Source organism: Ailuropoda melanoleuca, chromosome 10 (genome assembly GCF_002007445.2).
Source record: "Ailuropoda melanoleuca isolate Jingjing chromosome 10, ASM200744v2, whole genome shotgun sequence".
Taxonomy (NCBI): Eukaryota; Metazoa; Chordata; class Mammalia; order Carnivora; family Ursidae; genus Ailuropoda; species Ailuropoda melanoleuca.
Genome location: NC_048227.1, coordinates 4,551,089 through 4,572,114, shown reverse-complemented (window position 1 = coordinate 4,572,114; position 21,026 = coordinate 4,551,089). Strand labels below are relative to the sequence as shown.

The 21,026-nt window shown below is 48.6% G+C and overlaps 1 protein-coding gene across 1 annotated transcript in view; it reads left to right on the top strand.

Annotated features, from left to right (window-relative positions):
• The window catches only part of USP42 (ubiquitin specific peptidase 42), a 43,425-nt gene extending 22,416 nt beyond the window's left edge, over positions 1-21,009 (top strand). Inside the window, exons 3-17 of the mRNA XM_034669787.1 lie at positions 1,496-1,606; positions 3,356-3,458; positions 4,356-4,423; positions 5,114-5,184; positions 6,086-6,168; positions 6,963-7,074; positions 7,856-7,996; positions 8,165-8,265; positions 9,289-9,442; positions 11,093-11,809; positions 11,936-12,030; positions 13,813-15,303; positions 16,337-16,638; positions 18,820-18,863; positions 19,984-21,009. Coding sequence (XP_034525678.1) covers positions 1,496-1,606; positions 3,356-3,458; positions 4,356-4,423; positions 5,114-5,184; positions 6,086-6,168; positions 6,963-7,074; positions 7,856-7,996; positions 8,165-8,265; positions 9,289-9,442; positions 11,093-11,809; positions 11,936-12,030; positions 13,813-15,303; positions 16,337-16,638; positions 18,820-18,827 — 3,557 coding nt within the window. The 3' untranslated portion in view covers positions 18,828-18,863; positions 19,984-21,009. The remainder of the gene's footprint in view (positions 1-1,495; positions 1,607-3,355; positions 3,459-4,355; positions 4,424-5,113; positions 5,185-6,085; positions 6,169-6,962; positions 7,075-7,855; positions 7,997-8,164; positions 8,266-9,288; positions 9,443-11,092; positions 11,810-11,935; positions 12,031-13,812; positions 15,304-16,336; positions 16,639-18,819; positions 18,864-19,983) is intronic.
• Positions 21,010-21,026: the final 17 nt, after the last annotated feature.

The following is a 21,026-nucleotide window of genomic DNA, read 5'->3' as shown; positions in this document are numbered from 1 at the left end:
GTAAATGTACTGTTTCAAATTTGTATGGCTTCTAGTCATTAAAACAAAACTTTTATTTTTGTAATTAGAGCACTATTAACCTTTTCTGGTATATAGTTCGATGAATTTTAACACAGGTATGGATTCATGCAAACCACCACCTCCTCAGGACACAAAACTGTAGAATCACTCTGAAAATCTCCCTTGTGCTCTCTGTACACAGTCATTATTTCCTGAGATATTTGTTCTGTCCCTTCAGACTCCAATTACGTGTTTGTTTAGTGTTTAGGGACTGACTTGAAGGAGTCCTGCTGCTCACTGATAAGCTTACGTGCTTGTTGTTGCTTTGAGTCTATGTGTGTATGATTCATTATGGTTGATTGCTGTTGCTAAGTCTTCAAGTTCACTGATCTTTTCTCCCTTTTTGTCTAATCTATCATTAATCTTGCCTGGTGTGTTTTTCATCTCAGAGATTCTACTTTTCACCTGTAAAATACATTTGGCTCAGTTTCCATGGCTCTCCCTAACATGCTCTTTTTCTTTTCTAACTCCTTGGACATGTAGTTGATTATATGTACAATGTCTTTTTTAACGTCATTGTTTTTTGATTCTAATATTTGTGCCATCTGTTTCTGTTTATGTTCTCCTTGTTATTGGTCATTCCTGCATTTTTGCCTTGTGGTCTTTGATTAGAACTTTATGTTTTGGGGTGCTGGAGGGTTTTCTTTTATTCCTATAAATATTTTTGCGCTTCACTCTGGGACACAGTTACGTCAATTGGAAATGGTTTTGAACCTTTTAAGGCTTTTAAAGCTTCATGTTAGACAGGTTCTGAGCGGCCTTTAGTTTAAGGCAGAGTTTCTCAATCTCAGCACTATTGATGTTTAGAACCAGATAATGCTTTGCTGTGGGGGCTGGCCTGGGCTTTTTGTAGGATGTTTAGTGGCATTTGTGGCCTCTGCTCACAGGATACCCGTAGAACCAGTTAGTCATGAGCTAAGGATGTTTTTCACATTTTTTAAAGTTGTAAAAAGGAAGAAGAAAAGGAGAAGAGTATGCAACAGAGACCCCTGTATGTGGCCAACAAGACCAGAATATATATGGAGAGGCTTTCAGCCTCTTGTATGGTGACATTTTTTTACTGTTTGAGACAAATGCTAGTGTAAGAGAAAACGTATTTTTTTCCAGTATAAAGAGTAGTTAGCACAGGCTTTGAATATGAAGGAAATATTTGAGTTCAATATTTGTCTTACACTTAATAATTATTTGACATTGGGCAAAATTTTAACTCTCTGAGCCTCAGTTTCTTCTCTTGTAAAATTGAACCAGTATATACTTATCACTTGGGTTTGTTGGACAATAAATGAAAAAGAATGAAAGTATGTAGCTCAAGGCATGACACCCAGTAGCCTGTTGTTACTTCAGTTCAGGCGTGTGCCCCTGATTTAAAATATTCTGTGATGTCTGTATGGAGTCATATTTTGCTAATTTGGAGGATTATGGTCTTATCTTTCAGGTCATGCAGAAGGATTTTGTATGATGTGTACAATGCAAGCACATATCACCCAGGCACTCAGTAATCCTGGGGATGTTATTAAGCCGATGTTTGTCATTAATGAGATGCGGCGTAAGTATCATCTGTAGTAGTTTTTGTTAGTATTTATTAGGTAATTGGTCTTAATGGACTAACTGGTAAGAGATGAGCTCCTGGTGTATTGTAGAAAACAAACGTGTTTTATCATACGTGGCTTTAATTAATAACAAATCTTTAGTAAAACATTTAGTATAGAAACACACTTTGAAACCTCAAAAGATGACAGTGTAATAAGGTATTAAGTTTAATATAAGCAAATTAATTTTTTTTTTTTAAGTAGGCTCCACGCCCAGCGTGGAGCCCAACGTGGAGCCCAGCGTGGGGGCTAAAACTCACAACTGTGAGATCAAGACCTGAGCTGAGATCAAGGGTCAGATGTTCAACTGACTGAGCCACCCAGGCACCCCATAAATTTAAAAATTTTTTAAACTCACTTTGTTAATAAAATCATTGATAAGTTTTATAATGTTTTTTCCCCCAGATATTTGGATTACTATGCTGAGTTATACCATTATATTGTCCCACAGGTTTCTTTAAATAGTTTTAAATTGGATTTTAATTCAGTGAATATTATGCTATGTGTAGCATCAGGAATTACCAAACTAAAGCTAATTATACTCTTAAAGCAACATTTAAACTCATAACAGCAAATTTGTGGATAAATTTCACTTTTTCTATTTAATCTTTCAATGACTTGAAAATTTTCTTTTGCATTATAATGACCCTGATAGGGAACGTGAAATGTTTTAATGCACTTTCCATGTGTTTTTGTTATAAACTTTTACATCATCTTAATTAACTGAGTTAGAAGGGAAAAAATGCCTGCAAATAAAAAAGAAACCCTAACTGTTAATCTGGAATCTAGCGGGGTAATTATAGGGGTGGATAATTATACAGTGACAATCTATAATCCTTTTGCCTAAAAAGCTGCCGAAGATTAAGAGGTGTTCTATTGGCCCTCGGCAGTATTAACAGGCCAGAGGAGACAACGCAAACATTTTTTAAACAGTGTTGGATCCTGGCAGAATTTTAGCCAGGGGAAATTATGTTTGTTTAATTTTGTATATATAAGGAATGACTCATTATTTTTAAACCTAGACTTTAGAGAAAGGTCATTGCTGTTGATGTGCACATATATCCATGAGCTCATGTAACCCCACACACGTGGCAGGGTCATGAGATTGCCATTTTCGTAGGCAGAACTGGCAGAATACTGGCAATTTCATATGACTCGAGCTAATATATATTTCTATATGTTCATGTATAGAAATTGCTCTATTCATGTTTATTATGTCATTTTGTCTTGCAGCCATTTAGTCCGTTAGAAACCGGGCTGCAGAGACACCGAGCACACAGTGTGTTCTGTGGGTTGTTGAGGCAGAACCGAGATGGGTTTGATTTATGTTTGCTGTGGGTTCTCTTAGGGAGATCTAGCACTGAATTTAAGATTGTGTGTGCTAACATCACGTTTCAAACAAACAACGTTTTGAACAAATTTTTGAGACAATACAGCTGAAGTTGAATTTATTCAAGTATAGTTTTATTAACTTGTGGCAGACCTGCAGTCTCTGGGCACTCAGGAGCTCTAGCCCGTGTGCCCTTGTAAGGGTCTAAAGGGCGTGGTCCTCGCTGTTCTCAGGGTAGTGTGTGTTAGTGCTGTGTGCTCATAAAATAATTAGCAGGTGTTTTCTAACAGGTGGTCATTAGCTAGAATGTCTGGGGGATACAGCTGGGGCGTATCCTATGTGAGGATAAAGCTTGGTCTTTGCTTAAATTTCACAGGTATAGCTAGGCACTTCCGCTTTGGAAACCAAGAAGATGCCCACGAATTTCTTCAGTACACTGTTGATGCTATGCAGAAAGCATGCTTGAATGGCAGCAATAAGTGAGTACAGCAAAGTGGCGGTCACTTCTTCCTTTGGCATCGCTGGCTTACTGGGGTTCAGTTTTGCCTTTTATGATGAATGCACAGAGCTCTATGTTTGCTTCACTTTGACTTTGCTCTGCCTCTTCCTCAAGCGATTTTCATCATTTTAAAATGATTGAAAAATTATCAGGGTGTGCTTACTAGAACAATGTGGACTGAATGACAGATGTCAGGAATTGGGGATTGGTTTTGCCATTACTCAGTTTCTGAGTATCAGCATCCCTTTGGAGATCTAAAACTAACCACTTTGCCTTTCCAGTTGTGCCCAGCATTTTTTCTGCTCCTCTCCAGCCTCTGAAATGTGTGTGTGTGCACCCTGCATCTTTCTTAGTCTGGTCAGTTACCAATTCCTGCAGTTTCTTCCTTAAAATCTAAATGCAGACTCAAGAGGAAGATTGCAAGTACAACTAGATACCAAATCCTGACCCACTTGCATTGCCCGAACACACCTGGTAGATCTCCTGTTCTACTCCCACTGTCGCTGTCACTGCCTTGACTGGGCTTTTCTTGCTTGGATAACGGACCCCAGAGCAGAGGAGAACGCTCTGTGCTCCGTGCCTTCGCCAGCCGGTCCACACACCCAGTGTCACAGCCTTGCTGCTTGCTCCGGGCCACATTCCTGCCTCAGTGTCAAGTCCCTTCTAAGTACTGTCCTATCTCTGCCTCTCCGCAAACCCTCACTGTGTTCTGGTCCAGGCAAGATGACTCTCTGGCTGCCATGTGTACTGAGGTCTTCTTATTTCGTGGCTTCCTATTTGAATTCTTGTTCTTTTATAGATGCCCATGCTTTTAAAATTCAGTCACAGCATCTAATTATTGTAGAATTCTTGTCTCATATCACTGTTTGTTTTTCAGATTGGACAGACACACCCAGGCTACCACCCTTGTTTGTCAGATATTTGGAGGATACCTAAGATCTAGAGGTAAAGTTTTATTTACGTCGATAAAGAGGTACATGCATGTGGTTAAAAAAGTGCAGTAGGAAAGGGTTAGCGTTGTGTGTCTCCCTTCCCCCCTCAGAGGCAGCCCCTGTCCCAGTTTGGAGTATAGTACTTTCAGTACTTTCCTATGCACGAGCAGATTGGGAGTGTGTTAGATGGATCTCTTTCCTTTTTCTCTTAACATGAGAAATCTTTTTACATTTCAGTACATGTAGGTAACATGGTCTTTCATGGCTGAAGTAGAATTCCATCTATTTGAGTCCCCTAACAATGGATATTGAGGTTGTTTCTAATTCTTCGGTGTTGTTATTACCATTAGTCATTCATGGAACATTCTTATACAGTGCCTTTATGTTCATGTAAAAGTGTCTAGGTAGGATGAGTTCTTAGTATTAGAACTTCTGCATTAAAGGGTACGTCGTGTGTTTTAAATTCTGATACTGGAGATCATCCTTCCAAGAGGTTATACTGGTTTACATTCCAACCAACAGCATGTGTGGGCGGCATTCATGACACTTTGGCTCATACTGTGTGTAGTATTAACATTTTTGCCCAATCTGAAAAATGTACTTTTTTATTTTAAAATAATATTTTTGTGTTCTGTCATTTCCGTAGTTGGTATTGCCATAAGGATTACATTTGCTTATTCTTTGCATTTTATTTTCATTTCAGTCAAGTGTTTAAATTGCAAAGGTGTCTCAGATACATTCGATCCATATCTCGATATAACGTTGGAGATAAAGGTACGTTTGCTAATCGTGGTGGCGAGGTTAGAAAAAGACAGTCAGACTTTGTGTAACTTTATCTGTAGTTCATTTATAACTTAGACTACACTTTTTAGAGAATACGAATTGAAACCGTTCAGAAGCCGAGACTGTATTGAGAGGGGATAATGTAAGATTTGCAGCAGGGAGCATACATTTTCCTGCCCTTTGACTTTTCATTTGCTAGATTCTGATAAAACCAGAATTTGGTGCCTGCATTAGCCCAATTTAGATGATTGTCATTGTTTATAAACTGCTTATTTCTTGCATTTTCTAAGCTCCTATTTGTTGCGAAGCTTTTATTTTTCCGATTACAAATGTAATACACGCGTAGGATAGGAATGAGGAACGCTGCAGATGTGCTCAGGGTCCTGTCCCTCAGGATGAATCCTTAACAATTTGATATAAACTTATAAACTGTTCCAGAACCTCTTATTTACTGCTTTTGGAAATGGATTACACCTTAGGCCTCTTTGGCCACTTGCCACCTTCACGCGCCTCTGCTGGCGGGGCGGGGGGCTCTCTGTGTGCACGCGCCTCGGCAGTCGTGCGGTGGCCCCCTGAGCACGGGCACCGCCAGGCACACGCCCACTTCCTCGCTGGGGCGTGTTTGGTTTGTTTCTAGTTTTACGTTCTTTTGAATAATGCTGCAGTGAGCAGCCTCTTCACATGGCATTCAGTTCGACCCGCACAGTTTTTAACGAGGGGAAGGTAATTGGATGGGTACATGTATAAAAGTCAACATCATAATAAAAGAGAAATTTCTTTCTACATCAAAATTCACATTGGCTTTTAGACCTTTGAGTCGTCTTTTTTTCTTTCTTTGAGTCAAGTGGCAGTGAGAGGTCCCGTGGTGCTGACGCTGTTCTTCTCTTCCCAGGCCGCTCAAAGTGTGAACAAGGCATTGGAGCAGTTTGTGAAGCCAGAGCAGCTCGACGGGGAAAACTCTTACAAGTGCAGCAAGTACGAGGGTGTGGCAGCAGGGATGGGGGTGTCTCAGGAACGCCCCTCCTTCCCCCGCAAGACCCCGTCAGCTTCTGTGCTGTCTGGGAGGACACTGGGTCTCTGTGCTCCTGGGGCTGGAGCGCTCGGTGTCTACGGGTTTACACCCTTGAGAGACGTGCACCTTTGCCCTGGGGAGGCTCGGTGCCCCGTGACTGGGAAGGTTTGTGGGGGGCGGTCCACGGTAGCTGCTGTACTTTGCAGGGCCCGGGTGACGCGTCTGTGGTGAGCAGCGTTTTCATGGACTCCTTGATAGGAGAGGCGGCGACAGAGTGGGGCTCGCCTTCTCCCAGAGCAGTTGAGGCTCTCGCTCTCTCATCGGTTCTCACTCAGGATTCGGGGTGGTATCATTGCTGTTTCCTTGTGAAGTCGAGAGAGCCTCTATTTGAAGAAAGTCCTGTTTCACATGTTTTAATAGATTTTCATTTTAGAATCAGGTACTATGGGTGATCGTTACCAAATACTCATGTCTTGGGGGAGAAAAGCTCCCCACAACCACAGGCACTTCTCCTGTTCTAAGGTCCACGAGTGTTCAATTTGTTTTGAATTGAGAGAAGTCTGTATTAACCTAATTTTAAAATTATCAATGACTCTGGCTTCTCGGAAACTGTCCTAGCTTCCTTTTTTCGTTCATGCTAATTGAGCAATCTCCCCCTGTCGTAAATTTTAGTGTTTTCACTGTTGGTTGAGAATATACACTGGTGTGTGTGTGTGTATAAAAATCATCTTAATCCTTTGTTTCTGTTTATTTCAAGGTGTAAAAAGATGGTTCCAGCTTCAAAGAGGTTCACTATACACAGATCCTCTAATGTTCTTACACTTTCTCTGAAACGTTTTGCAAATTTTACTGGTGGAAAAATTGCTAAGGTATGTAGATAATATTAATCACCTTTTTATGTTGTCTCTCTCAAGGCTTATGCGTCCGTGACTATCACGGGTTATAAACGACCTAATTGAACAGCTTGTTACCTGGTTTCCTAAGTTCTTCGAGTACTTCGTGGGAAAAAAATGTCAGAGCATTGAGCTAGTGGTAGTTTGTTAGGTGTGCTCGTGAGTGTAGCTTCTCTATCCCTTAGCTGGCCAGACTGTCTGATGATAAAACTGGTAACTGTGAGCTGCACTTGGGGTTCGCGGTCAAGGAAAGCGGGGGGATAGAGGGAGAGCTGGTGTTTGAAATCCAAAGGAGACGCCCCTGCTGGATCTCACACTCTTTTGTCAGAGCTGGTTTTCCTGTTTTTTCAGGTTTTCTGAGGGTAGCACACTGAATTTTCATGTTTTCTTTCCACTTTCTGAAGATTGGAAGTATCAGAAATCAGTAGCACGCAAGAGTGCTAAGGAATCCCCTCCCAAAGTAGTAAAGCTGAGACCGGAGTCCAGAATTCGCGTCCCACCGTGTCCTGTGGCCGATTCAGAGGGCTCACTTAATGCAGAGCCCTGTTTGCTTCCGGGACAGCAGGAATACAGTGGGGGCGCACTAAGTACGTGTGGGCTCGGGTGGCTCCAGGCTGATCGTGTCTGATCAGCGTGTTAGGTTTCTGCCGGAACATCTGAGGGTACAGAGCCCTTCACGTGGGTCTCCACTGGGATATGCAGAATGATCTGGGCCTACAGTGGTGACATTCCTTGATCCTCATCCATTTCTGTTTAGGATGTGAAATACCCTGAATACCTTGATATTCGACCATACATGTCTCAGCCGAATGGAGAACCGATCATCTATGTCCTGTACGCGGTGCTCGTGCACACTGGCTTTAACTGCCATGCCGGCCACTACTTCTGCTACATCAAAGTAAGCCGTGCGGGTCGTGCTGTGTTTGACACGGCCCCTCAGGTAGCGCTGGTGCTCTTGAGGGGCAGGGGGGCACTTCTACAGTGAAGATATGAAAGCCCATTTTTCTTACATTTCTCTTTACTGGTGTCCCTCTTTGTCTAATTGTATCTCATTTCTCTTTCGCAGGCTAGCAATGGCCTCTGGTATCAGATGAATGACTCCATCGTGTCCACCAGTGATATTAGATCGGTGCTCAGTCAACAAGCTTATGTTCTCTTTTATATCAGGTATCATCAGGAAAACAGATTTTCACATTTTCTGTTATGTCATCTCTCTTCATCTCATCAGTTACTTTTGAAACTGCGGCTTACTGGCGCCAACAGTAAGGGAGGTAGTTTGTGGGTGTGGATTGGGGGGGTTGGACTTAGCTTCCAGCTCCTCGGCAAGTTGAGGGCGGAGGAGAGCAGGCTGCTGCTGGCAGCACATGGCGGGCGCCTGGGGGCTGGGGAAGCAGTGCGTGGAGGCCTCAGAAAGGGGCCTCTGAGGACCTGGGTGTGGTCACCTCTCAACCACTGAGCACGGGTCACTTCCTGGGCCAGTCCTGGGTTGCCACCGGCTCGCGTCTGTCCTGTTGCTGCTGTGTACTCCCACTCGCTAATTCCATTTCTCAAAATGTGTGGTCTTAGAAAAAGTGTGATGTGTGCTCCAAGGTATTCATTTATAGTAGCTGAAAATTAAGAACATCCTAAAATTTCCAATATTAGCAGAATGAGTGTGTAAATTGTAGCATATCCATGTGTTGGACTATTATGCAGCTGTTAAAAATGATTTTTATGGTGCTTTTTTTTTTTTCCTAAATGATACGAGAAAGTGCTCTGTGTATATATGGAGAAAAAGCAGCTTGAAATCTCTCACACTGGTATTGAAAAAACCAGTACAGGCCAAAGCCTGGAGGATAGTCCAGTAAATCTGAATAGTAAATGCCTCTCATGGGTGAGACGAGGCACAGTGTTAGTGTTTCTAACTTCTGGATACAGACTTCCTGTAACAGCATGTACTTATAATGAGAAGAATGTAAATAGAAAAGAAGAATTGCTTTCAGGTGGTGGCATCTCGGGGACACACAATCCAATACCACTTGCACGATTACCTCCCCGTCAGAGCACCTGCCGCTAACCTGGACTCGGAGGGGATCCCGTGTGTAGCTCTGAGCGCTGTGGCTTCCCATTCTGTTCCCTGAGGGGCTACAAATGAATCTCTCCTAAGGACATGCCCTATGAAGCCCTAAGCGCTGTCACTTTCTGTCCCAGGTCCCACGATGTGAAAAATGGAGGTGAAATCACTCATTCCACTCACAGTCCCGGCCAGTCCTCGCCCCGACCCGTGATCAGCCAGCGCGTTGTCAACAACAAACAGGCTGCGTCAGGGTTTATCGGACCACAGCTCCCCTCTCACATGATAAAGGTAACATTCCAGAGGTTGGATGTAATCTCTGTGGTAACTTGGGTATTGTTCGAAGCCTCCGGTTAACACTGCAGTAGCCGCCGTGTCCTCGTATGACTGAATTTCTTGTCAAAAACGTTTATTCAAGCCATTAATTGTAAAATATTTCAAATATACAGAAGATCTCAGAGTGTGAATGTAAGGAACAAGAAGAAAGTCTGGGTATAGGTATATCTAAACGCCAGAGGTTTTATTTTGTTCTATTTATTTTCTTAAGATTTTATTTATTTGAGAGACAGAACGAGCAAGAGAGAGAGCACATGAGCAGGGGCAGAGGCAGAGGGAGAAGCAGGCTCTCTGCTGAGCAGGAGCCCAACGCAGGACTCGATGCCAGGACCCCGCAATCATGACCTGAGGGGAGGGCAGATACTCAACCGACTGAGCCACCCAGGCGCCCCTAAACACCAGAAAGTTTAGCTCTCGCTTTGGACTTCCGTTCAGAGTGGACTAAATATTTGTGGACTCTTGATGAATGCTAGAAATAGGAAAGTGACTCACAAAAAGCATATTTTCAGTGTGTCCATGTAGCCTTTTCAGAAGTGTGGTGTGGCCTGTCTGCCGTCCACAGGTCAGACGCACCCCCTTGTGGCCTCTCCGGAAGAATGGGTCGGATGCCTGGGTCATGTGACACACAGGTCTTCAGGAGGGAAGGCTGGACATTGGCTGGCCTTATGCAGTGCTTTTGGACAACCTGTCCGCATGTGGAAGCACCCCGCCCCCCGTACTACAGTGCTGTGACAGCCTTTCTGTTTGAGTGTGCTTTGTTTTGAATCAGCAGATGGTCTAGTTGTGTGCTGTTTTTTGTGGACATTGGACAGTGTTTGGGTTCTAGCCGTAGTCACAAATCAAATGCCTCTGGGAGCTGGGCAGGTAATGGGCTCCTGCACTGGGCTCTGCTTAATAGTGACATCAGGACTCTGGCCAGCTGGAGAGCACGTGCCCTGTGTTGGGGGGTGGCTGATACTGATTTTTTCTGAGGTTTTTTGTCTTCCTTCATGTGAAACCTTCCAGTGTTAAGATAGCAACTACTTCAGGTATTTAAGAAAACTCTGTGAAGGCCCCGGCAGAACCCCTCTTGAATGAGATCTCACCCATGGCCCCTAGTTTGCCCCTCTAGGAGAGAGCAGCCTAGGTGGGGTCTGGGGCAGGACGGCTTATGAGTAGGATTCAGAGGGGACATGGAGGGGAGACAGTGCCCAGAGCCGCTCTGTGTGACTGCTCGTGCCACCCATTTCCCTGGCTCCTCGGCCAGTGGCCATGCCTGCTCTCTGGCACTTCTGGCTGTACAGCAGTGGCTTCCAGGACACCCAGCCAGGAACACATAACAGGACTCTGTGCCCAAAGGGGCCTGTTCATTTCTGTCAGATTGGAGCAGAAAGAATTTGGGTGGGGGTGGTTCTCAGACAGAAATAGTCGTTGATCACTTAACAGAAAACACAGACCCGGAGGTGGTCAGGAGTGGACAAGAAGAGGATGTGTTTCTAGGTGTGGGAAACTGGATATTCCAAAAAAGAAAAAGATGAGCAAAATGGGAAGGGCCCCAGCCAGAGTGGATTCTTTGTCTGTGACCATTTCTGGGGCTCTCACCAGCTGGGGTCTTCTTTCTTCCAGAACCCACCTCACTTAAATGGGACCGGACCATTGAAAGAAGCACCAAGCAGTTCCATGTCAAGTCCTAGTGGAAATTCCAGTGTCAGCCGGGCTGGTTCTGTTAATGCTTCGACTTCTGTTCCAAACTGGTCCGTTAACAGGCCCTCAGTGATTCCAGAACATCCCAAGAAACAAAAAATCACGATCAGTATTCACAACAAGTTACCTGTTCGTCAAGGCCAGTCCCAGCCTAACCTTCACAGCGGTTCTTTGGAGAACCCCACCAAGCCTGTTCCCTCTTCTACCGTTACCAATTCTTCTGCAATACAGTCTACCTCGAGCGCACCTACGACGGCAGTTTCCAGTAAAGTCACAAAGCAGATGACCCCGAGCGAGTCCTGCTCTAAGCCCGTGATGAACGGCAAGTCCAAGCTGAGCTCCAGCGTCCTGGTGCCCTACGGCGCCGAGTCGTCCGAGGAGTCTGACGAGGAGGCGAAGGGCCTGGGCAAGGAGAACGGTCTCGGTACGATCGAGAGCTCGAACTCTTCTGTGCAGGATGCAGAGGATGACGAGTCCTCTCTGCTCGAGCTCCGAGAGCCCCTTGCTCTAAATGGTGCTGATAGTACAGACAGTGACCTGAAGGAAAACGGTCTGTCTTGTGACGGTGCCAGTTGCCAAGTCCCGCCTGCTCTACACTCAGAAAATCCCTTTTCTAAGGCGAACGGTCTGCCCGGAAAGGTGAGTGTGTTGGGACGGCCCCGGCAGGCGGGCTCGGCTTTGGCTCTCACGGGCAGCCGTTCACGGCTGGAGACAGGAGGTGCCTGGCGGTAGCGAGAGTTGAAAGAGCTTTGTTTTTCATTGCAGTTGATGCCTGCTCCTCTGCCGCTCCTCCCAGAAGACAAAATCTTAGAGACCTTCAAACTCAGCAGCAAGGCAAAAGGCTCGACAGAAGAAACCAGGTAAGACGATGACAGGAGAGGAGACCATGCCTGCACATCATGAACCTTTTGAATCATGGAATGATTCGATTCATGATCTAGAGAATTTGCTAAGTGTCTCTTAGGAAAGAAAAGAAAAAATTGATTGGAAAAATTGTCATTTTTTCCATGAAAATGATGTCCTCAAGCTAACACTTTGTTCTCCTGCCCAGCCGCGTCTCTCTGGCTTAGGGACGCTACGGAACGTTTCTGAATCTGACACCTAGCCTTCCAGGGACAAACGTGAGGGCTTGCTAAGGTGGTAGGGCAGGGCTTCTTGATTCTATCAAGTTGCAGATATTTTGTTCTCCTTCTAGAATCCTGAAATTGCACTCATAGATAAGACAATCTGTTTCCACATTGAATGCTTTGTTTTGCTTTTTTAAATGGGTACGTTTCCTGAGTGTCATGTAATGGGAGTGAAAGATGGGGTGTACCACGCGGTGGCGTTTGGGTTTGCACACATCCAGCGGGCCCGCGCTCCTGCACGACACTCCATGCGGTTTGCTCTGAGCCTCGCCATGTGGGACGTGGCCTGGTGTCCGAAGCACAGTCCCACGCACACATTTCACCATCAGAGTGTGATGTCCTCTTGGGGGACAACTTTGGTGACATTCTGGTCATCTCTGGTTTTGCACAGTAGTTGTGTTCCTAGAAAGTGTCACATCCATGAAAACTGCCAATGATCTCAGAGCGGGGGTGTTCGCCCACGTGAATGTCAGGGTGTGGGAAGTGGAACGCTTACTCCCTCCATGCCACTGCCTGCTTTGTCCCCCTGCCCACTTGTGCTAGTGGGGCTCCCAGAATGCACCCCACATTTCAGAGCAGCCCCTGGCGGGGGGGGCCACCCTTCCTGAACAGTGGTCAGAAAGGTTTAAAGATTAAAACGGAGTGGAGTCTGTATGGGAAGAGCACTCCTTTCCCGTTTACCTTCAAGAGGGGACCGTGCGAACCCTCAGGCACTTTGTAATGACTTTCCTTTTGTTCCTTTCCTAGTCTAGCTTAGTTTGTCCTCAGATGTCGTGTCCGTGAGGATTACTGTAGACGGTTGTATAAACAGAACCACGCATGTTTTGTAACCCAGTGGGTGTTGCTCTTACATGCTGGCTCGAGACTCTCAAGGCCGCGCTCGAGGCACCTTGTCTGTCCTGACCTCATCTGTGCCCCCTCCCCCAGGTATTTTCCCACTAGAGAGTGAGGCCCCTGGAGGGTTGCTATTGTTTGCTGGCAGCTTTCAGTAACCTCGAGCATACCTCAAGAGCTCTGTAGCAGGCAGGGGCGGACAGAGGTCATGTCCTCCAGGAAGGTTTTCTGAACCCTCACTGGTTCCTCCAGTTCATAGGTTCCAAGGAGCTGTTGGCTCTGTTTGGAGATAATGACTCGACCTCAGAGGCTTGGGAGAAACGCAGAGGAAAAGTTAGAGCCTCTGGTCGCCGATTTGACTTTTCTGGTTATTCAATTTAACTATTCTGGTTATTAGAAGTATCTCTGAAAACAGAAGGAGCCTAGAACTGCAGGATTATTGTAGTGGAAAAATGGGATAGTAGATAAGCCTGATAGAGAATTTCATGTTTTTATTTAATGAGGGAAAGAGGACATTTGAAGTTTCCAAAAATGATAAGCCCAGCATCGGGCTCCAGCCAGATATGTTAAAGGCATAGATTATTTAGTAAAGGAATGTTTTGAAGTTTTTGTCCCTGTAAGCCAGAAAGCGCTCAAGCCCATGACTGATGTATTGATTTCTTTGTTTTGACGGGGCTGCAGCGCACCTGGAACAGAGGAAGGTCCTGCAGGGGACCCCGGCGCAGAGCTGGAGGCTGGCAGTCCCTCTCCCAAGTCCCGAGAGAAGCTGGAGACCCTCACGAGCCTTAGCAGCAAGTTGAAGGCTCTGCCGCCCTTAGACCCCAGCGTCAAATCTACCAAAGAAGAAGTCTCCGAGAACATTTTAGCAAGACCCGAGGAGTCTTTGCCCAGTGCCAACACTCTTTGCAACAGCACTAAAAATACCACGGGGGCCGATCCACTCCCTAAACTGTGTGACCCCGGGGATTTAACGGATGACCAGAGCAGACCACCGCAGGCCGTATCGGGGGCGTTAACAGAGAGCCCACGGGCCTCGGCCGCAGTGGAGACAGCGGGGAGCTCGAGCCCAAGCCCCCCGGTACATCCCGAGGGTGCCTGTGAGCACGAACTCTTGGTCTGCGTCAGTCGAGACACGTGCCTGGACTTGGAGGACCCTCCTGGGGGCACAGGCATGGCTGCCGAGGACTCGCCCTCCCCTCAAGTAGACGAGATCACAGAAGATCATTCAGAAGGGGGCCCCGAGCAAAGTAACGGGGAGAAATGTGAAGAAAATAAGGTTGGACAAAAAGTTCCAGATCATTCTCCAGTTAAGGAAAAAATCAGTATCCTCAGAAAAGTTGATCGAGGACATTATCGCAACCGAAGAGAGCGTTCGTCCAGTGGCGAACGCGCGCGGGAGAGCGGGAGCCAGACCGCGGAACACTACCACCGAAAGCGGCACTCATCCGTGCGGGAGCGGGCCGGGCAGGAGCGCTACAGGACGCAGCACTGCAACGGGGGCCAGCCCCACCCCTGTCCCAGCCAGAGGCTCAGCCCCGGCGAGCACCGCTCCCTGGGCAGGTACAGCCGCCACCACTCCCGCAGCAGAGGCGCGTCGGACAGGGAGTGGGGCAGGTACCACCACTCCGAAAGCGAGCACTCCTGGGGCCGGGAGAAGCACTACCCGGACAGACTGCGGTGGGACAAATGCAGGTATTACCACGACAGGTACGCCCCGTACACGGCCAGGGAGGCGCGCGAGTGGAAGCCCTTCCACGGCCCCCGCGAGTACGCCAAGGCGGGCCCGTACGGCGGCCGGCCCTACAAGGACTACTACAGAGGCAGGCAGGGCTACGAGCCGGCCGCCAAGGGGAAGGACCGGCACCACTTCGGCAGCCCCCGGGCAGGCCCGCCCCACGCCCTCCTCCCGTACCCCGAGAAGTACCCCCACGAGAAAATTGCACTTGTAGCCGAAGACACCAATTGTAACCTCGCCGATCGGTTTCACGAACACGAGAATGCCAAGTCCCGGAAACGGAGGTACGACAGTGTGGAGAACAGTGATGGTCACGTCGAGAAGAAGGCCTGGAGGGGCTTCCAGAAGGATCCCTTGGAAGAGCCTAAAGTGAAGAAGCACAAAAAATCAAAGAAGAAAAAGAAATCCAAAGACAAACACCGAGGCCGAGATTCCAGGTGAGGGTGAGGCTGCCTGCGCGGCGGTGGGAGAGGCCCGGTTCCGGCCGCGTCCACGGGAAGCCGGCCCGGCCCCACGTGCGGCGCTGGCTCCGGTGGCGGTGGCTGGATTCCCGTGGCCCGTTGCGGGGCGTGAGCTTCCTCCACGGTAGATTCCGGAGCCCCAGCTCCATGCTGATGCTGTATTTTACTTCACGGCATTGCAAAGTGCCTCCGGAACCTCCCTTTTCAAAATGATGTTGCCGTTTTTGGTCCGAGCTCTAGGATCCGTGGGAGTAAGTGTGCCACGGTCTGTACCAGGAACTTGGGAGTCTTGGACCGCGTCACTGGTGTGCATACTCTCACTCGTCAGATGTAGTTATGGTTTCATACCTGTTTGTGTTTTCTCGCACCTCAGGGACCACCAGGCAGGCAGGCACAGGGAGGCCGCCGTGCCCCTGCTGCTGGCCGGCCCGCCAATGGCACAGGTCCGAGATGGCCACTTGTTGCCTCGGCCTTGTCTGTTTTCTGTCTCCATTTCCCAGTTTGAAATCTAGTGGGGATGTTTGTTTTTGTATTTCTAAAAAGCTAAATTGGGTGGAGATCGATGGTCTTGAAAATGACTTTTCCATGACGAGATTTATGATATCTGACATCTCTTGAGATGGAAACCCTGGGGAGAGGTTACCGAGAGCCGTAGGGACACAGGCACGGTTACCCGAGGGAAACCCTCCTTCCCTTCTGTGTGCCTGAGTCTCCTGGCGAAAGCAATGGTCCCTCCGCCACTCGTTTTGGGGAAAGGTAGTGAGATCCTTCCTCTGGGCTTGTGGCCGTCGCCCCCAAGTGGCGCTCAGGGAGTGGTGGGTGGGGTCCACGTGGGGGACCTCCTCCTCTGGACCCAGACGCTCCGCACGGTGCATCTGTACTTAGGTGGGACCCTCAGCGCTGCATGCATGCCAGGCGTTTGCGTGGTGGGGCTGAAAGCCGAGGACCGGGCCTCTCGGAGGCGAGTCGGGTTTTTTGGTGGTTTGAGTTCTGGCTTATTCCTCCGCAGGCATCAGCAGGATTCCGATCTTTCAGTAGCATGCTCTGATGCTGACCTCCACAGACACAAAAAAAAGAAGAAGAAAAAGAAGAGGCACTCCAGGAAATCCGAGGACTTTGCTAAGGACTTAGAACCGCACCTACCCAAGGCCGCCAGCCGTGAGACTGTTGACCGTTTCCGGAGAACGGACGGCGCCTTCCCCCTCACCGATGGCCTGCCTCTGGAAGGTGTTGGGCCCTTCCGTGAGAAGAGAAAACACTTAAGGATGGGAAGCAGGGATGACAGGTGTCCTCTGTCTGAGTGTGGCCAGGGTAAGAGGAGATACTTGGAATTAAGAGTATAGCAACGATTTCTTGTTAACACAGGGGAAGAAACCCTCAAATGGCGTAAAAGGGTGTGCGCTCCAGCGGGAGCCGTGTGCCCCGTCTGCTGCACCCTGGCTCCCCCTCGGAGCGTGGGGCTCAGCTGCACGGTGTGGAGCTGCGGGACTGACCCCTTAGTGTGTGTGGGAAGCCTCGGTGACACGGGACTGGGCTCAGTGGAGCCGCTGTAGCCAGACCTCTGGAGTCTGGGGCTGTGCGTGTGTGTGTGTCTCATGAAGGACCCGGGCTTTTGTTCTTAAGCCATTTCTGCCAGAAATGTTTTCACAGTGTGTTCTTTCCCTCCTGAGTCTTTAAAACTCTAGCATTCGGAGTATAACCTGAAACTCAGCTTGCGGCACGTCAGCTGTCGGCCCCCGGCAGAGCCGAGACCTTGCGGGCGCCTGTGTTGCGGGGCCCTGGCTCTTGCTGAGCGAATCCCTCCAGGGTGGGGGTGGGAGGGCTTGGATTCCTACCCACTTTGCACCGCTGTCTTCCGATGTGCTTTCATAGCCCTTTCTGCTCGGGCTGCACTTAAAGCAGCCCCTCTCGGCGTTCAGCTTCATGTCGGTGACCCAGACCGTGGGCCCGGGAGGGGCGGAGGGCTTGTCCGCTGTGCTGCGTGGGGCCTGCCGGTGAAGAAGGGCTTTATGGGTTTTAAATGGCTGGCGAAGTCCGAAGGAGAAGATGCCATTGCACGTGAGATGTGGCCGTGTCCGGAATGTGCTCAGGGCGAGCCCAGCCTGCTTGGTTCCACGGCGCCGCGCTGCCCTGGCGAGTCTTGCCAAGAGCCCAGCCGGCCCCAGAGTGGAACGTGGTAGTCTTCTGGCCTTTTGCACGAGAAGCTCGCCCAGCCCTGCCCCTGACGCCTGAGGTGCGCTTTTAGGACTCTGATGCGGCTTCTCAGTTGTCCAGAGGCCCTTTGGTTCTTGACTGTGTTGTGAACTTGGGTGAGATGTGCGTTTTGGGGGCAGACCAGTCTGTCCAGTGGCCCGCTGTCAGTGTGGCTGTGGACGGAGGAAGGACAGACGGGCCCCGAGTGTTGGCATTAGAGAAGCAGACACTGAGAGGGAGGCACTGTCCCAGCGGGAGGGGCTGTGCAGCGTGCCGTGCCATGGGGGCCTGGGTGGCACGGGGCAGAGGAGAAGAGTGGCCGTGGCCGGCAAGTGACGCTGGGCTGTTGTCTGCTCTGGGTGTTTTAGAGAGATTAATTATGTGAATCTTCAGATTGGTTTCCCCTGAACATTTTGGTGATTTGGGGAAGGGCTTGGCTTGGTGAGGATCCAGTCCCTTCTACCTCTGCTTGGTGCTTGGGAGGAAGTAGTAGGCGGCCCCTGAGGGGATTCTGCTTTGTTGCCAGAATCTTCCCCACCTGGCTGCAGGTCTTGGAAGGACCACACTCCGAGGCCGCTGGCGCACAGTGGAGGGCAGCTTCCCCACAGAGATGGCTCTGGAGGGAAAGCAGGCTGAGTGTGAACCTCGGTAGTTGGCATCTGGGGGCCCAGGCACATGTCTCTAGGGGCTGAGGTCAGGCTTTGTGTCGCGTGGTGGCCGTTTCTGTCCTATCCGGTTGCACCCGATGGCTGGTGTGCAGCCGGCGCTTCCGAGGAGAGCAGACAGGAACCTGTGTGCCTGTCCCCTCCTGTCCTGAAGGACAGGGACCACCTGGCTTGGGCTTGCATGCCAAGCATCTCAGTCTTCTGGATGCGGATGTCGTAGCCCTTTGCTTGCCTGCCACGTGTCCCCTATTGCTGAGACCTTGACTAGTCACTTCTCAGACTCCTGTCCTCCGGCTGCATGAAACTCTCACTTCCGTTTCTTTGGCCTGAGCTCTGTTCTGTCCTGCTGTTAAAATGCCGAGCAGTCTCATGGGCTGAGAGCGAAGCATCCCTGTGGGTACGGCTTTCGCTGCTTTGCAGGCATTGCATCAAGTTTCGTTTTCAGAAAGACACGTGGAGGGAGAGACATGTGGCAGGGTCCCCCTGCTCGTCCTGTGCGGCCGGATTTCAGGCAGCGAGCCCCCAGCCGAGAACGGGTTCTAAGTGTAATCGCTCAATGTACACGCACAGCACAGGCACAAAAAATTCTGCAAAGCCATCATTAAAATCTCTTTCCTGATTCTTTGCTTTCTAGGTGATTGAAAACTTGGCCTCAAAACAAAAAATTCACTAGTTATGGTAAGCAGTTTTCCTCTGTATGTTTCATACTTGTTTGTAGAGGCACCGAGGGGCACAGATGGAGTCTGGGGCCTCGGGGAGACAGGCGGTGCTGCGGGGAGCAGGTGTGGGGGGCTCCCCGCGAGGGTGGCAGACTCCTCTGACCCCCAGGTCAAGCGCTGGAGCTGTGCTCAGACCCCTGTCCTTGGTTCTGGCTCGGGGACGTGGTGTCCCTTCCTTCGGGCAGCACCCCCCTGCTCCCCCCTCCTCTGCTTCTTGTAAGAAAGTTAGGGAAAGCTGAGGGCGCCAGGGCCAGGGCGGACTCGGAAGGAGAAGCCCCTTCCTCCACCCAGACTTAGCCACCTGGCCCAGGAGCGGAGCCCCGGCGGCCCCGTTCCCACACACGGCCACGGGTCCCCACCCCTGATGTCCCGGCCAGGAGCACCGAGTCCACGTGCAGACCTGGAGGTCACCCCAATTTCCGACACAAGGACTCGGCATGACCGGAATGAGGTGCAGGTACCTGTGACATGCCAGCTGTGGCAGTGTCCAGTGACTACTGGAATTGGATCCGGTGGCCCCGGGAGCTAGTCCTTTATGCTTGTGGCCCGCATTTGCCGAGGTAGACAGGACAGTGTGCCATCTTGCTCCTGAAGGGACTTACTCGTGTCCGGAGTGGGACGTGTAGGCAGCAGGGGGGATTTGACATGGATTTCCCCGAATTATCTACGGAAGATTAACGTGCAGCTAACTAACCTGCTTTCTCGAAGCGTCTTAAGGAAGAGACCTAAGCCTAAGTAAGGAATTAGACTCAGACTCTCTAGCGAAAGGGAATTGAAGGATTGAGCCGATTAGTGGCGGCCGGGGCTGCGAGGGCGGCCCGCGCCCAGCAGGTGGCTCCCTCCGCACAGCCGGCCGGGCAGCCTCTTCCTTCCCGGCCCTTCCGGAAGGCCAAGTGACCAGTTTAAGGAAGAAGAGCTTCCCCCAAAGACCTGGCGGAACTGTGCCGAGAGGAAGCGCACGAAAGAGTTGTCGGTGTTAGGGACGGCCAGGCCCCGCCTGGAGCCCCCCAGCCCCGTGGGCCCGCGCTCCTGCCTCGGGAGGTACTAACGCCTGCTGCTTGCTGCCTCTTGTCTTTCAGATTCAACGTGTTCAACAGAAGCCATCCCCAGCCCAGCTTAAATTATAAATATAGAAAATAACTCTGTTCAAATCTGCGTGGTGCTTCTTTAGTAAAGACTGTACAGATTTTACCATGGAGAACTTTTTTTTAGTTTTTACCTTTTCTTAATTACCCTTATTCCAAATGGACGAACACTTTCTACAACTGCTGACCATTGTAAAACACCGTGTATATAAATCCCACGGACAGTGACGCCCTGGACTGGAACATCTCAAATGCTGCTTAATCAGACTCAGGTGGACCGCTCGCATTCCATGGAAAGCTCCTCCAAGTTAGACGTCCGGTGCAAGACCAGCCGGGAAACCATGGAATTATTAAAAGTACAAACTGACAGTGTGTATATTTAATTTAAAGACTTATTTAAAGATTCACGAGCTCTCAACTAGACTTGAGAGCAGTCTGTTTTCTGTAATGTCTGATACTAGAAACTAATTTGCTTCATATTTTAGTTGTATTCAAGATTTGAAAATGTATTTTATAGACAAGTTCTGTTTTTGAACTTTGTGGAACTATTCCAATCAATTTACCAGTTATGATGAGTATTTACATTATGAATGTATAATCCAAACATTATTTGTAAAGCCTACAGTATGTTTTTATTACTTAACACTTTTTTATACAGTGTCTCTTGTCTTGACTATGATATTGGAGTCTGAGTTGTCAGCTTGGTCCTTAAAGTTTCTAGTTACAGACAAAATCATACTGTGATTTTATTTTTAATATGGATATGCTATCAAACTGTGATACACTTATAATTCACTGGTCCTGCATCAGGAGATGGAGTGGGGAAAACTGTATTTAATACAGTTTGTATCTGAATAATCTGTATGGTTTATACAGTTTGTGTTGTTCAGAGATGTCTAAAGTTTGATCTTTGTTTTTTTAAAGATTAAAAAAGCACTTGCCCCACTGTAAATATACAGCATGTAAAATTTATATAGTATATAAATGGCAGCAAATTAAACATTTCGTGTCTTATTCTTTACTGCTGTTTCCCCCTT